General features: G+C 42.8%; 1 protein-coding gene across 1 annotated transcript; it reads left to right on the top strand.

Moving 5' to 3' along the window:
- Positions 1 to 1,280: 1,280 nt before the first annotated feature.
- LOC311010342 (protein phosphatase EYA1-like) lies at positions 1,281 to 12,905 on the top strand (the record flags this gene model as incomplete). Its single annotated transcript, XM_084040864.1, has 7 exons — positions 1,281 to 1,587; positions 8,067 to 8,194; positions 8,815 to 8,880; positions 9,918 to 9,995; positions 11,671 to 11,737; positions 12,063 to 12,208; positions 12,750 to 12,905. Coding segments are annotated over exons 2-7 (637 nt in total), but the record flags the coding sequence as incomplete, so codon positions are not given.
- Between the last annotated feature and the right edge of the window lie 447 nt (positions 12,906 to 13,352).

Raw genomic sequence — 13,352 nt, forward strand, 5'->3', positions numbered from 1 at the left:
GAGTTCATCGTGGAGACGTAAACAACTCTGGATAATTATACCGTCCAATTTGAAAAGAACTCACTTGCAAAATTAGCCACTTATTGAAAATAGAGAGTGACTCGACTGGCACAAACGTATCCCTCCGCTATTAGAAAACCCGAGAGCATCTATTGGTCGATTGTGCGATATGTTTCAGGAGGAGGAGGAGGAGGAAGCAGCGCTCCCAGCACGTCGTCCACCTCGTTGCTGCGCTGTATTTAAGTCAGCAGCTCGGATCTATTTCTGTCGGCTCCTTGTTGACGAGAAGGTTTGGTTGGCGTTGACCTGCTTTCAGCGTGAACTCTGTAGAAAGTGACTTATAGAATTAAAAATACACTTCCTTGTTATCACCCAGTGACTAACACAGTGTGCTATTCCTCCAGCCGGGGGTGTTCTTCTTCTGTCAGCACCTCTTTACCTCACAATGTAGGATTTCCTCATTTTTCAGTGTTACAGTCGGTGTTTCAACCCCGCCGGTTTATGATGTGGAAAAGTAAAACACGAATCGAAATGGTCCACTGACCTCCTGAAGCATTCGTTACTCAGAACTGATATTCTTAGAGGGGGGGGGGGGTAGCCTCATCACCAGCTTGAATAAATCACAAGCCTGAGCTCATCAGTAGCAGCGTGGCCTTGTGTATCATAGCAGCTTCACACAGTTGAAATAATAACCTGGAGCAGACAGAAGGCAGTCATTACCTCGCACACACACACACACACACACACACACACACACACACACACACACACACACACACACGTGCACGTGTTGACGGAGGACTTCCACTAGACCGCGGTGGGAGACGACACAGCCGACCTCGTGGCTTCCCATCACCTCAAAACACCAATCATGTGAACCCTCGGTGAGAAAAGAGAGAAATCCAGCAGGAAAAACACCAAAATCTGAGAACATAAAGCGTGGACAGATCTGCCGTTGCGTCGTCCTCCTCTCTGTCTCTACTCGGATATAATCTGGGGAGGACTCTATTGCTTAAAGCTGTGAGTGAATGACATGTGTTCGGCTCCCTCGGTGCCTCCTCCAGACCCCAAGTCTTCCTGTGAGAGAGAGCCGAGCAACTTCTCTGCTTCTACAGGAAAAAAAACAAAAAAACCCGGCAGCAGCAGCAGCAGCAGCAGCCTCCCTCTCCCTCCCTCATTCATTGCCTTTCTCCCTCTGTCCCTCCCTCTCTCCCTCCCTCACTCTCTATTTTTTTCCCTCTTCCTCAGACACTCACTAGTCACTGCCCGAAGCAGTAATCGGACAACTCTCTTTTTCTCACCAGGACCGGGTCTCCTGAGATCAGCAGCAGCAGCAGCAGCAGCAGCAGCAGCAGCAGCAGCAGCAGCAGCGGGGCTCCATGGCTTCCAACGCTTAAAATGAAAAAGAAAAAAGTAGTCTTGTAGTTTACATTCACTGTGCTACAGATTCTACCAACACTTTTTTTTTTTTTTTTTTTTAAAGAAAGTTCGCTGGGACTGAATGATCTCTCCGTAGAAGATTTTCCTCTTTCTTTCTTTTTTTTTTTAAAGGAGGGATAAACATACGAGGATTCAACTATAATTGTAGTGAGTATGAGTTTAATTTGTTGGTTTACTAACTGTCTGTTCTTGTCGTAGTATTTCTGTGTGTGTGTGTGTGTGTGTGTGTGTGTGGATTTATCTCCTTTATTCAGCACATTTACGTCATTTAATTTAAAATATCATTCTCAATTAGAGTATTCATATCAACAGAGCGGTATATTTTCTGCGTTAATTGTTGAGGTTTTAAAACGGCCACTAATAGACCTTTTTATTATTGTAGGAATTGTAATATCATTCAAAAATGTCGAGAGGAAGGCTTTAATCTTCACAGGTCAGCTGTAATTCAATGAGGATGAGGGATAAATAGCTAAAAACAACAATTGCGCTTAGTAAATGTTACATTTTAAAATTCACATTACATTTAAAAATGTATTTTGATTTAAGTAAGAATCCATTGGTGTGTATTTGATAATTGCTTCTTATAATGAATACCAGTTTTTAAATTGAACAGTCCTGTATTTATTTTTATAAATGACATTTGTATAAAAACATCATTTAAAGACCTGACATTTTTGACTCCATGCAAAATTGAAAATACAAAAAAATAATCTATTTTGTTAGTAATATCTTATGCAAATCTATCCAAATAGTGAATTATGGGATCTTCTTCTGCTCTGCCCAGTTTACTTATATATAATCCGTCTTTGTGAGGAATAAACATGCTGCTTCCTCTGCAGGAGGAGTGATTTTATTTTTTCTTGACTGGCAGAAAAACAAACCCAACACAGTTAAAGCAGTTGACATGTAACGCCATCTGCTGAGGCCAGGAATGCTGCGAGGGGGACCGAGAGGCGCTCGGCGTCCGACCGAGACAGCAGGCCTCGAACTCTTCCTCCCCCCCGACACGGGCCGTCCCGCGGCTCCGCTCCGCCGGCGCGTCGCGTGTCGTAGAGACATCGCCGCTGGGATCAGCGGCCTGTAATTTGAAGGATGTTCTAGTTTGATGATCACAGGCTCGCATCACGAGACGGCGAATGATCGTGTGTGAAGGGCGCTCTTAAAAGTGTGCTTTTTTATTCTTTTCATCCTCTTAATTCCTGTCATTTAAAACAAACTTCAGAAAAAGGTGTGTGTGTGTGTGTGTGTGTGTGTGTCTGTGTGTGTGCTTATGTGTGTGTGTGTGTGTGTGTGTGTGTGTGTGTGTGTGTGTGTGCCAGTAGATGAAAGAGAGGAAATAGAGAGGAGGTTAGGGCTCGTGAGCAAGTCTGCTGCTTTGCAGAGTGACCTCGGCTCGGTGCAGACAAACATGACAGTGTGTGTGTGTGTGTGTGTGTGTGAGCGCCTGCCTGCTGCAACCATTCACTCGCACAATAACCTTATTTATCCAATTAACAGATAATGAGCCGGGCTGATTTCGGGGCTGTTTACACTGTGTGTTTGCTTTGCGCGGGGCAGAGATCAGGGTCTCTGTGTGTGTGTGTGTGTGTGTGTGTGTGTGTGTGTGTGTGCTGTGGTTGAGCTCCACACACGTGTGCACACACACACAAACAAGGCAGGGCGGTGGCGGTGGCGTTGTTTGCCCCCCCCGTGGGCCCGATGCCTTCCTCCGCGTGGATGCGAGGATGTCTTCTCTCAGAGAGCAGATTGGAAACGCTGAAAGACGCCGAGGGCTGATTGGTCGAGGCTCGCTGATGGAGCTGTTAGAGAGGGAACCTCCCGTTAAATCGCCCACTGTGTTGTTTACTAAATAAACTGTGATATTGTGAAGAAGCGACAGGAAATGAGCTTTAAGGATGGCCATTACATCACGAGCAGCCACCGGCGTGTGTTTAGACGGCGGCGTGTTTATGTGTGTGAGATGATAGGGAAGCCGCCAAGTGTGAAGAGAAATTACATCCGGAAGGGATGTGCCGACATGTTTTCCTCCCACCACCTCTTTAAAATATTAAAGAAAAACCTTCTGCAATGTTAGGAATAATTTCATTACCATAACGCCATAATAGCTCCCGCCTCACGTTCGTTAAAGAATAGGAATAACAAGCATTTAAACCTAATATAGTTGTTAAGATTCATCCCTGGACTCCCTTTCATGTCCTGCTGTAAAGCCTCCCTGGTTTCTGCGGCGGTCACGGTGGCGGGCAGGTTGTGATAAAAAAAAATAAAAAAAACCCCATGCACCTTAAATCTTGTTTGATGGCCGCCTCAAAGAGCTGAACCGGCCTTCTGGAAATCATTTGAGGGGTTGAAGAGCGCAGTATTAACAGATTTAACGTCGCTATTGAGCTGAATTGCCGGAGCACCGTGTTAGATTGGAGACAAATTGCACGTCGAGGCACGTCTGTTAATAATTAGGATTTTAATTACAAGAACAAGTGCAACGTTTAAAAAAAAATCATGTGTGAATTGTAATTGTTTTATTAGGTTTTCTAGTAATAACATTTATACAAGCATCATTATTAAAACGCCTTTTTTTGAGGGTGAAAAACAAAGCGAAGCTTTTTGTAAAATCCGCTGGCAGCCGTCTTTTTGTTGTTTTTTATTTCAGCCACGGAGAGTGAAGTGTAGCATTTTTTTTTTTTTTGTAAACTCACATCTGTGTCCAATTGTTGTCCGCATCTACATTCTTCTGAGAGTGGATTTATTTTTCCTGGGCCACCATGTGGATTCAGCTGACCGGCTTAAAGTGGGGATTAGTTGTTTTTTAAAAGTTAAAGATTTTTGATTAAAGCAGTTGTAACTCACAACACATGGAGAGCAGCGTGGCCTTAAATATGTGGGGAGGATGACACAGGGAGTGGAGAGAACAGGAACAAACATTCTTCTATTTTAAACGGTTTAATATGTGTAAATCCTTGTTAAAGGGTCAGGTCTGTCTTTAGTGGGATTCTGTCGGCCTGCATGCTGATGATCTATGCTGTAGCTGTGTTTACCTTTGGAGACGCAGGTCTTGGAATCAGTAAAGCGAAACAAAAAGGTGGAGGTGGTGGGGTTAGTGAAGCGTGTTGTGGCACCTCTTCTTCTTCTTCTTCTTCTTCCTCTTCGATGACACTTCCAGCGCTTCATCTAAACCCGGCTTTGTTCTGCTTCAAAGTATTCTTTTTGCAGTTCAGGTTGAACTCATAAGCAAACATCAAAGATGCTTTTTTTTTTTTTTTTTTAAACAATAAATATTTAGCGGCACCAGAAGAAAGGCTTGTGCAGCTTTTTAACTTCCTCTGTCTCTTCACCTGGCTGCTTTCACCTGCTGGCTGTGGCTGAGACAACCAGCATGGTAGCCGCTTCATCGGCCTGCACTGCTGTGAACCACACACACACACACACATACACACACACACACACACACACACACACACACACACACACACACACACACACACTCATACCACATCTCCACCGCAACACACTCTGTGATCGCCGTTAATGTGCTGTGGCAAAAAAAACCCTCTTTTCATTGATATTATAGTTTTCTTTCTGCATATTTTCTCGTATTTGTGTTCCATTAAAGCTTCTAAAGTGATAATAATGTGTTTTTTTTTTAAAGATGGCTGCACCTTTAGCAGCAGTGGGCACAAGCGTAGAGCTGGAATGGTATTCATGAAGGCTTTGCTTTGGTGTGAAGAGTAAAGCCTGTTTGAAAAAAAAAAAAGAACTCAGCAGCTCAGGTTACCTCGGCTCATGTAAACAGTAAAAAAAAAAAAAATCATTCTCGGATCTCAAACAAATACTCATCTTTTTCACGACCAATACTTTTAGTCTTTTATTTCGGCCCGTGTTTATTCCCAAGGTGGACTCTCTGAATATTCTAGTACAACGGCCCTGCTCTGATGTTTGGGAGAGAGAGATAGAGAGAGATAGAGAGAGAGTGGACAGAGCAAAATGTAACTGTCAGCTAAAGGAGAGTAATAGAGGCATTCGTAGCGTCATAGGAAACATATGTGGCTCCATATGCTCTCCGTGTTCTTGTTTCCAGGCTCCTTCATTGTCTGAGATGCACCACTGATCTGGGGGCCTCTAAAGTGCCCTGCGTGTGTGTATGTGTGTGTTAGTGTGTGTGTGTGTGCATTTGCACCACTGATCTGGGGGCCTCTGAAGTGCCCTGTGCATAAGTGTGTGTGTGTGTGTGTGTGTGTGTGTGTAGACATACAGGCATGAGTTATGCGTTTTGCTGTGTGCAAAAAGACATAAAAAAAAGAGTGAAGAATGAATTTTTTTGTGTCGCCACAGAGAAAGAAACGATTTATATAACGTCTGTGTGTATATATATATTTATATATATATATGTATGTGGTTGTCTTTGTGTTTGCCTGTGCGTGGCCCCCAGGCTGGGGCAAGCCCGCGGGAAGCAGCGCTGCCGGTCATTAGGAGCTGTCAGTATGCCGGGAGGGGGCAGTGCTGATAAATTTCAGATAGTGTCAATTGCAGATGAAAGATGTGCTGGAGATGCTAGGGGCGTCACGCTCCACTCGCCTCCCGCTCAACAAGTCCCGTCTCCCATCCAGCAGCAGGCTACCTCAAGCAAGGAAGGTTCTGCTTTGCTGCCCCCCCTCAAACCCCCTCATCACCCCCCCCTACCTACCTCCACACACACACACACACACACACACACAACCCCTTCCTGCTTACCTTGGCTAAGCCGCTTTGCATGTTGATTGGGGGAGGGCTAATCCAGTTTGCAGCTGTCGTAGACCAATGATGAATCACCTTTCCGTCATTTGGCGGCGCTCCCCCCCTTGCTCGGGGAGGGAGGGGGGGAGGGAGGGAGGACCTGGAGGAGGAAACAACAGCGGAGTATTGGGAGACAATGTGCGCCTCTGTGTGCCCCCCCCCCATGCCTCACCACCACCACCACCACCACCACCCCGCTATAACCCTCTCTTCCCATTCTGCTCCAGCACAACAATAATGTTTTCTCTGTGTGTGTGTGTGTGTGTGTGTGTGTGTGTGTGTGTGTGTGTGTGTGTGTGTGTGTGTGTGTGTGTGTGTGTGTTTCACGGATGACTCCGGACTGTGACATTGAGCCGCGATAACAAGGAGTGACATTGTTTCTGCTGGAGGAGGCAGGTGGAGAAAGGACTAGAGGAAGGGTGTGTGTGTGTGTGTGTGTGTGTGTGTGTGTGTGTGTGTGTGTGTGTGTGTGTGTGTGTGTGTGGAGGACTCAAACACACCTATAGGTCCAGGTAAGGAGCTCAGCTGTCAGCTGATCTCCACCTACTTTTTGCAGAGGAGGAGAAAACACCATATCCGTGTTTTCACTGTATTTGTAGCTCTACTGTGTTTTGTTATTTTTTATTATAAAAAGGACAATAGCTTCCATTATTGGAGTATGTGTGAACAAGACTGGCATTTTTAAAAATATTTTTTTTATTGTCGATTTTTTTTTATCTTAATCTATTTGGTTTGTAATATAATGCATCAAATTAAATTGGACTCAAACCGCATAACGGGACTCCATTTGCCGAGCGACGCTGCAAAGTATCATAATATCATAACATTATAATATCATCTTAAACGGAGTCAACGCATATCGTGATTTAATCTTTCTTTTATCGCAGAATTCTGGTTTTCTTCGCCGGCCATCTGATAGCACTCAGACTGCTTTTTTTTTGTTTTCTCGGAGTGGTTTATCTTCTTCTGTGGCCTCGTAGTAGAAAGGACCCGATGCTTATCGATAGCAGAGATACCCAGAGAACCCCGGGATATAATTGGAAACGGCAGTTTGATGGAGAAAACATTTAGTCCTAATTTCATTAGCTTTACTGTTGCAATGGGGGGAAACGGTGGCAGAGACAGATGGGGTCTGGAGGTTTGTGGTGCCTCCTATTGTCTGCAGATGAGAAGATGGAATAATGTGCTTTTTTTCTGTGTGTAAACACGGAAACAAATGAGGGAGTTCAAACACATCGCCTGCCCATCACTGAGGCGTGTGCTCTCACAATCAAGCGTGGAGTGCTGCACTTTTAACAGGCGCATTAAAGCCACATCTGTTAACGGTCTCCCATACCGCACAAAAAACAGATATACACACACTTAAGGCCTTTTTTTGTGTGTGTTAATGATACTTCAGAGTAAATTGACAGCAAACACTTTGTGTTTCACGTATAAAAAAACGCTGACTTTGCTGTGAGAGTGAAGAGAAATCAGAAGCTGGCTTGTCAAAAGTGTTTACACTTCATTTCATAGCTTGCACTTCCACTTTCTGTGTGTGTGTGTGTGTGTGTGTGTGAGAGTGTGTGTGTGTCACATTTTCCCTTGTATGTTTCTTTCGTTTTCATCTTGGCAACATAACATATTTATATTATTTGAAATCCAGTTGTATAAATGACATTCTCTTGATAAAAATGCACTGAATTATAGTTTTTAAACATATATTTACTTCCGTTTTATTGATCTAATTCTAGACTAGCTGGATTATACACACACTGCATTGTATATATATCAGAGCTGCGTGTCTTCCCTGAAACCAGAGTGATATGTGTAATTTGATTTGGTGTGTGTGTGTGTGTGTGTGTGTGTGTGTGTGTCAGGTCTATGGAAATGCAGGATCTAGCCAGTCCTCAAAGCCGAGTAAGTGGAAGCAGTGAATCTCCTAATGGTCCCAACCTCGACAACTCCCACATCAATAATAATTCCATGACACCCAATGGCACTGAAGGTATGTGTGTGTGTGTGTGTGGTGCTGTTGCTCTATAGTCTCTCTCTCTTTAATGATATTCTGATTTATTTTTTTAAAAGGGCTCAGAATGGTGACAGAAACCGTGTAAATTCAGTGTAACATGTGATGCATTTGTAGCAATAAAGCATTGATAATTTTATTTAGTAATTATTTTTACTTTTTGCAGTAAATCAGTGAGAGAATTCACTCCAGATAAGATAAAATAATCTTTTATTAGTCCCTCAGTGGGGACATTTACATGGTTATCATGCAAAATAAACAAATACAATAATAATACACTATGTACACAGTATAAAACTGCAAAAAATGAGCAAATACTGCAGTTTATTTATCACTTTTTAGCTGTTTGGCTTGTTACCAGTGCTTGTTTCCCCCGGGGCGACTATTAGCTGTTTATTTAAGTAACCATGTAATTATTCAAAAGCATGGAAATGACATGAGTTTGCATGAAGGTCTCTGTACATCGTTATTTACTCAGGTGATTTAAATCTGAGCCTTTTGTTTAGTAGAAACCCAGAATCCTCCCTGTCACGCTAATCCTGGGGGTTTTTATTCATCACCACACGTCTTTCTCTCCCCCCCCCCCCCCCCACCCATAGGTGATAACATCACAATGCTTACCACTGCAGACTGGTTGTTAGGGTCTAACTCACAGTCCGCTGCAGGTTTGTCTTCCTCTTGGTGACGATGAAAGGACAATACTTGGTGTGTTTTTATCTGAAGAAGAAATTGAATTTATCCTTAAAAAAATACACAATTAATCCGCTGCTGCCTCAACTATTGTGCCTTTCATTTAGAAACTCTTTGGTGCTGTTTTTGTCGTGGTATTCTGTTTTTTTTTTAAAAAGCATGAGGCTGGATTTTCTTTTTTAATGAATGGTGAGATTGTTGTTTCATTTGTTGGCGGTATTGTGTCCTCCGTGAGCGTGTGCTTTGTTTTTATGCATGCACCTCACCGCTGTTAAAAAATGAATCATCCCGACGACGTGTTGCTGCAGCGGAGTCGTGTAAAACATGACAGCGAATGCTCTTTTTAACCGTGAGGATTCCACCGAGCATGACTCCCTTTGCCCACATTGTCAATTTGTTTTGGCAAAAAAAAAAAAAAAAGAAAGAAAAGTCCTGCAGCCCGCCTGAAGTGAAATGGATTGATTTCAAAGATGCCTGAGCTGTCAGAGAAGCTGTGAAATCTCTGCAGATCTGCTGTTGGAGGTCAAACGGCGTTCGCTCCACTCTTAAAAAAGATTTTATACTCCGTATATTTCCTTGACATCTCAATCCAAGCTGAACATCCCTGTTTAATGTATCTGTGACTGACACTCGGCTACAGTAATGATTTTTATACCACGCTACATTGTTACCACTGATATTTAAACGTTTATTTTTATATTTAATTCATGTTACGCTTTACATCAGGAAACGGATTTACCTTCCAGGTTTAACAGCAAAGATCAGCGATAAACATCAGATAAATCCCATGATAAAAAATAAATGATAATTAATGAATAATATAATGGAATGTTGTTTGGCTTCACCCTGCTCCCCGTGCAGCTGTTTTTATTTTACGTTGAGTGATTTTCTTTTTGTTCTTTATATATATTTTTATAAACTGAATGCCTGAAATAGTCGGACTTTAAATCTTTTGTTATTTATTAATTATTTCGGTGCATTTTGGTGACAATGTGGCTTCTTTTGTTTGCAGTTAAAACCGAGCCAATGAGCAGCAGCGAAATCGCCTCCTCGGTAGCAGACACCTCTCTAGACAGCTTCTCAGGATCAGGTGAGGCTGGAGGACTAGTGTGTGTGTGTGCGTGTGTGTGTGTGTGTGTGTGAGAGAGAGAGCGAGGCATTAAACACACACACACACACACAAACACACACACAGCTGCAGAACTGATTAGTGAGAGATGAGCCTAGAGATGGGTGACCTATAAGCCGGCGCCCTGCAGCTGAAACGCCAATGTGTGTCTGAGTGTTTTAAGAACACGCGACTCCACCTTTTATATATATATGTGTGTGTGTGTGTGTGTGTGTGTGTGTGTGTGTGTGTGTGTGTGTGTGTGTGTGTGTGTGTGTGTGTGTGTGTGTGTGTGTTTTGCATGTGTGCATGTGTGTGTGTTACCACTGGTTCCCATGCCAGCGAGGGCTGAGTTATGACCTGTAATGCACTGAACCTGTCCGTCCAGTGGAGTGACACGGCGTCCCTATTGGCCTGTCAGAGACACACACACACACACACACACACACACACACACACACGTATAATCAGCATTGTAGGAATTGCAAAAAGAAATTCCCACTAATGTGATAATTCTTCAGCTTATTTCTTTTTCTCCACCCTCGCCCGTATCCATGACAACCTGCAGGACGTTCCTTCTACTTTCTATAGATGTATAAATACTAACGCTCCGTATTACCTCGCTGCTAATTTCCCTGCATTTCCTCAACCGTTTAACAAAGCACTCGATACTTAACTCCAGAAGCACATAAATCACCACCGTGACTTTTGTCTCCGACATTATTAATGAAATTTAGTAATCGTACACCCCGATATCCTCCTCTGGGGGGGGGGGGGGGGGGTCTGTCCGGTGGCAGGTGCTGCCGATGTGGGAAAAAGTGTTCAATATTAATAACGTGTGTGAGGCGTTACAGCATACAGTTACCTGCAGTTAGCAACCAAATCCCTTATTTTACATGTCACGACCAATTAGACGGCTGTGCAGTTAACGTGCTGCAGAACCGCCATTGTTGTCTGAGTTATTAAAATGTAGATTTATCATCAAATAATTAATTCATGCATTGTAATGCAATTCTGCTGTGTTGTATTCCAAATTTAGATATAAATATGCAATCAATTAATGATTAAATGAAGCGTACAATGGGATGACTGAGGTCTTTCAGGCTGGATCTCATCTGTGTTTGGAATAGATTTTATTTATCTTGCTTCTTCTGCAAAATTATAATATTTATTATATAAAAACAACATTTTCCTATTTTGAAGCGTTTATTTCAAAGTGATGCTTTGTGTCTTATTTAATTCTTAATGCAGATTCAAAAGAAGTCGTACACTTAATGAAGGAGTCGGCGTTCGGTAGCTCTTATTCTGTCCAATCACTGATGTCCCATCCAATAATAGTCGAGGCTGGAAAAGGCCCGGGGCTGATTCAGACCATCCTGTGTGTGTTTATGCCAGCGGTTGCCATGGCAGCCAAGAAGTATCGCAGGGGAACACGCAGGTCAGCAGGGAAAAAAAAGAAAACGACGTCCACACCTGATTATTTAGCTTCGTTTATTGCTCTCCGGGTTTTCAACCTTAAAATAAGGGTTACCGAAATAAATAAGAGTAATGCAGTGTAATTACTGTTTCCTTGGAATCCAGAAGTTCTGTTGGCAAAAGATAATATTTATCTTATTTCTTAATGTTTAAATATGTGCTTTTTTGAAACTCTCCTCAGCTATTGGAACCAGTGGCTTCAGCCCAAGACAAACTCACCAGTTCTCTCCGCAGATTTACCCGTCCAAGTAAGGCTTCTTTTTTTATTTTTCTTTAAAAAATAAGCAGCATCCAACTTCATTTGGCCCTTTAATTAGATCCTTCTGCTAGATCTGTTTTTTTTTGATCCGCTAGCTTTGTTTGCCTGGATGTCTGAAGCTCACGTACTCTCGAAATCTGTTGTAATTATTATCTTGCAACAAAAAAAAAAGTTCCTTTTGCCATTTATTGTTCTTTTACGATGCTATCGTGTTAAAATGAAGTCGTTCAATCAGTTTCTGTAAAACATGCTCCCCCTTTTTTCTTCCCTCCTTTCTCACTTTTTGTCTTTTTTGTTTCTTTTTTCTCAAATAGCAGAACATATCCGCATATTCTTCCTACCCCTTCATCCCAAAATATGGCTGCGTATGGGCAGACGCAGTACACCACAGGAATGCAGCAGGCCGCAGCTTATGCTAGCTACCCCCAGCCTGGCCAGCCCTACGGCATCCCGGCCTATGGTAAGATTTCCCAACACACCAGGAAAAAAAACACAACCTCCTCACGTTGACTACGACTGAATATTCTCAGGTCCTAACAAACCACGTTCCCACATATTTTCTCCCGAGTCGTTCGTTGCAATAAATTCGCTCGTCAAGCTGTTCAGATCGGAAAAGATTCATGATAAAAATCTGAAAAAAGGGCTTCAGTGTAGGCTTTATTTGTCCAAAGTCTTTCCAGTGTTTTGACCCCGAAAGACTCTCCAATATGTGGAGGAATTTACACTGTTTATTTGAATGGAGTCCTGCAGAAAAACCCTTAACCTCTGCATAGGAACTGCATTGTGACTCATTGAGTGTAAGCAGAAAAACACAAGCAGAATGATTCCATGATAAAAACACGATAACATGAAACCCAAATAGTCCTAACATGCGTTTTTTGATATTATAAAAGAATGGGATGATCGGGGGAAAGTGTGTCGTCGGAGGCTGAATGTGGGGTTTTTTGTGTGCATCAAACCGATTTTGGTGTCACTAACCGGTTTAGGTCCATTGTGGGCAGGCATAAAGACGGAGGGGGGTCTGACCCAGTCCCAGTCCCCGGGACAGACCGGCTTCCTGAGCTACAGCTCCGGCTTCACCACGCCGCAGACGGGACAGGCCCCGTACAGCTACCAGATGCAGGGTGAGGAGCTCAGTCCTGTTTGCATCGTCACATGTCAGTTTGGGGGTTTCCTATTGGCTAACATTATGAGAGGTTTTGCTTGTGTTCTCTCTCTATTTCTGTCCTTTTTTGAAGAACTCGTTGTCTCTTTTTTGTTGTTGCCAATATCACTTCTTTTAACTTTGTCTCATTTTCAAGATTCAAAGGGTTTATTATCATCTGCACAGTAAAGAACCAATGAAACTCTTCGTTTTCTGTCCACAGAATGCCAAACAATGTTAACATCTGAGTATAAAAATAGATAAATAGTATTAAAACAAACGCAGCGTGTGAAAACACAATAAAACTGTGCAGTTTTTAACATGTCGTCCCTGATTTCTATGTTTCCATGTGTTGCTTCTGCTCAGCCCATCCAAACAAGGTTTATTGTACCCTTAAAAAACATGAGAGGGGGAAAAGAACTCCCTGATTTAATAGTAGAATCCAGACGGATTCACAACA

The sequence above is a fragment of the Eutrigla gurnardus genome (genome assembly GCF_963514095.1).
Source record: "Eutrigla gurnardus genome assembly, contig: SCAFFOLD_231, whole genome shotgun sequence".
Taxonomy (NCBI): Eukaryota; Metazoa; Chordata; class Actinopteri; order Perciformes; family Triglidae; genus Eutrigla; species Eutrigla gurnardus.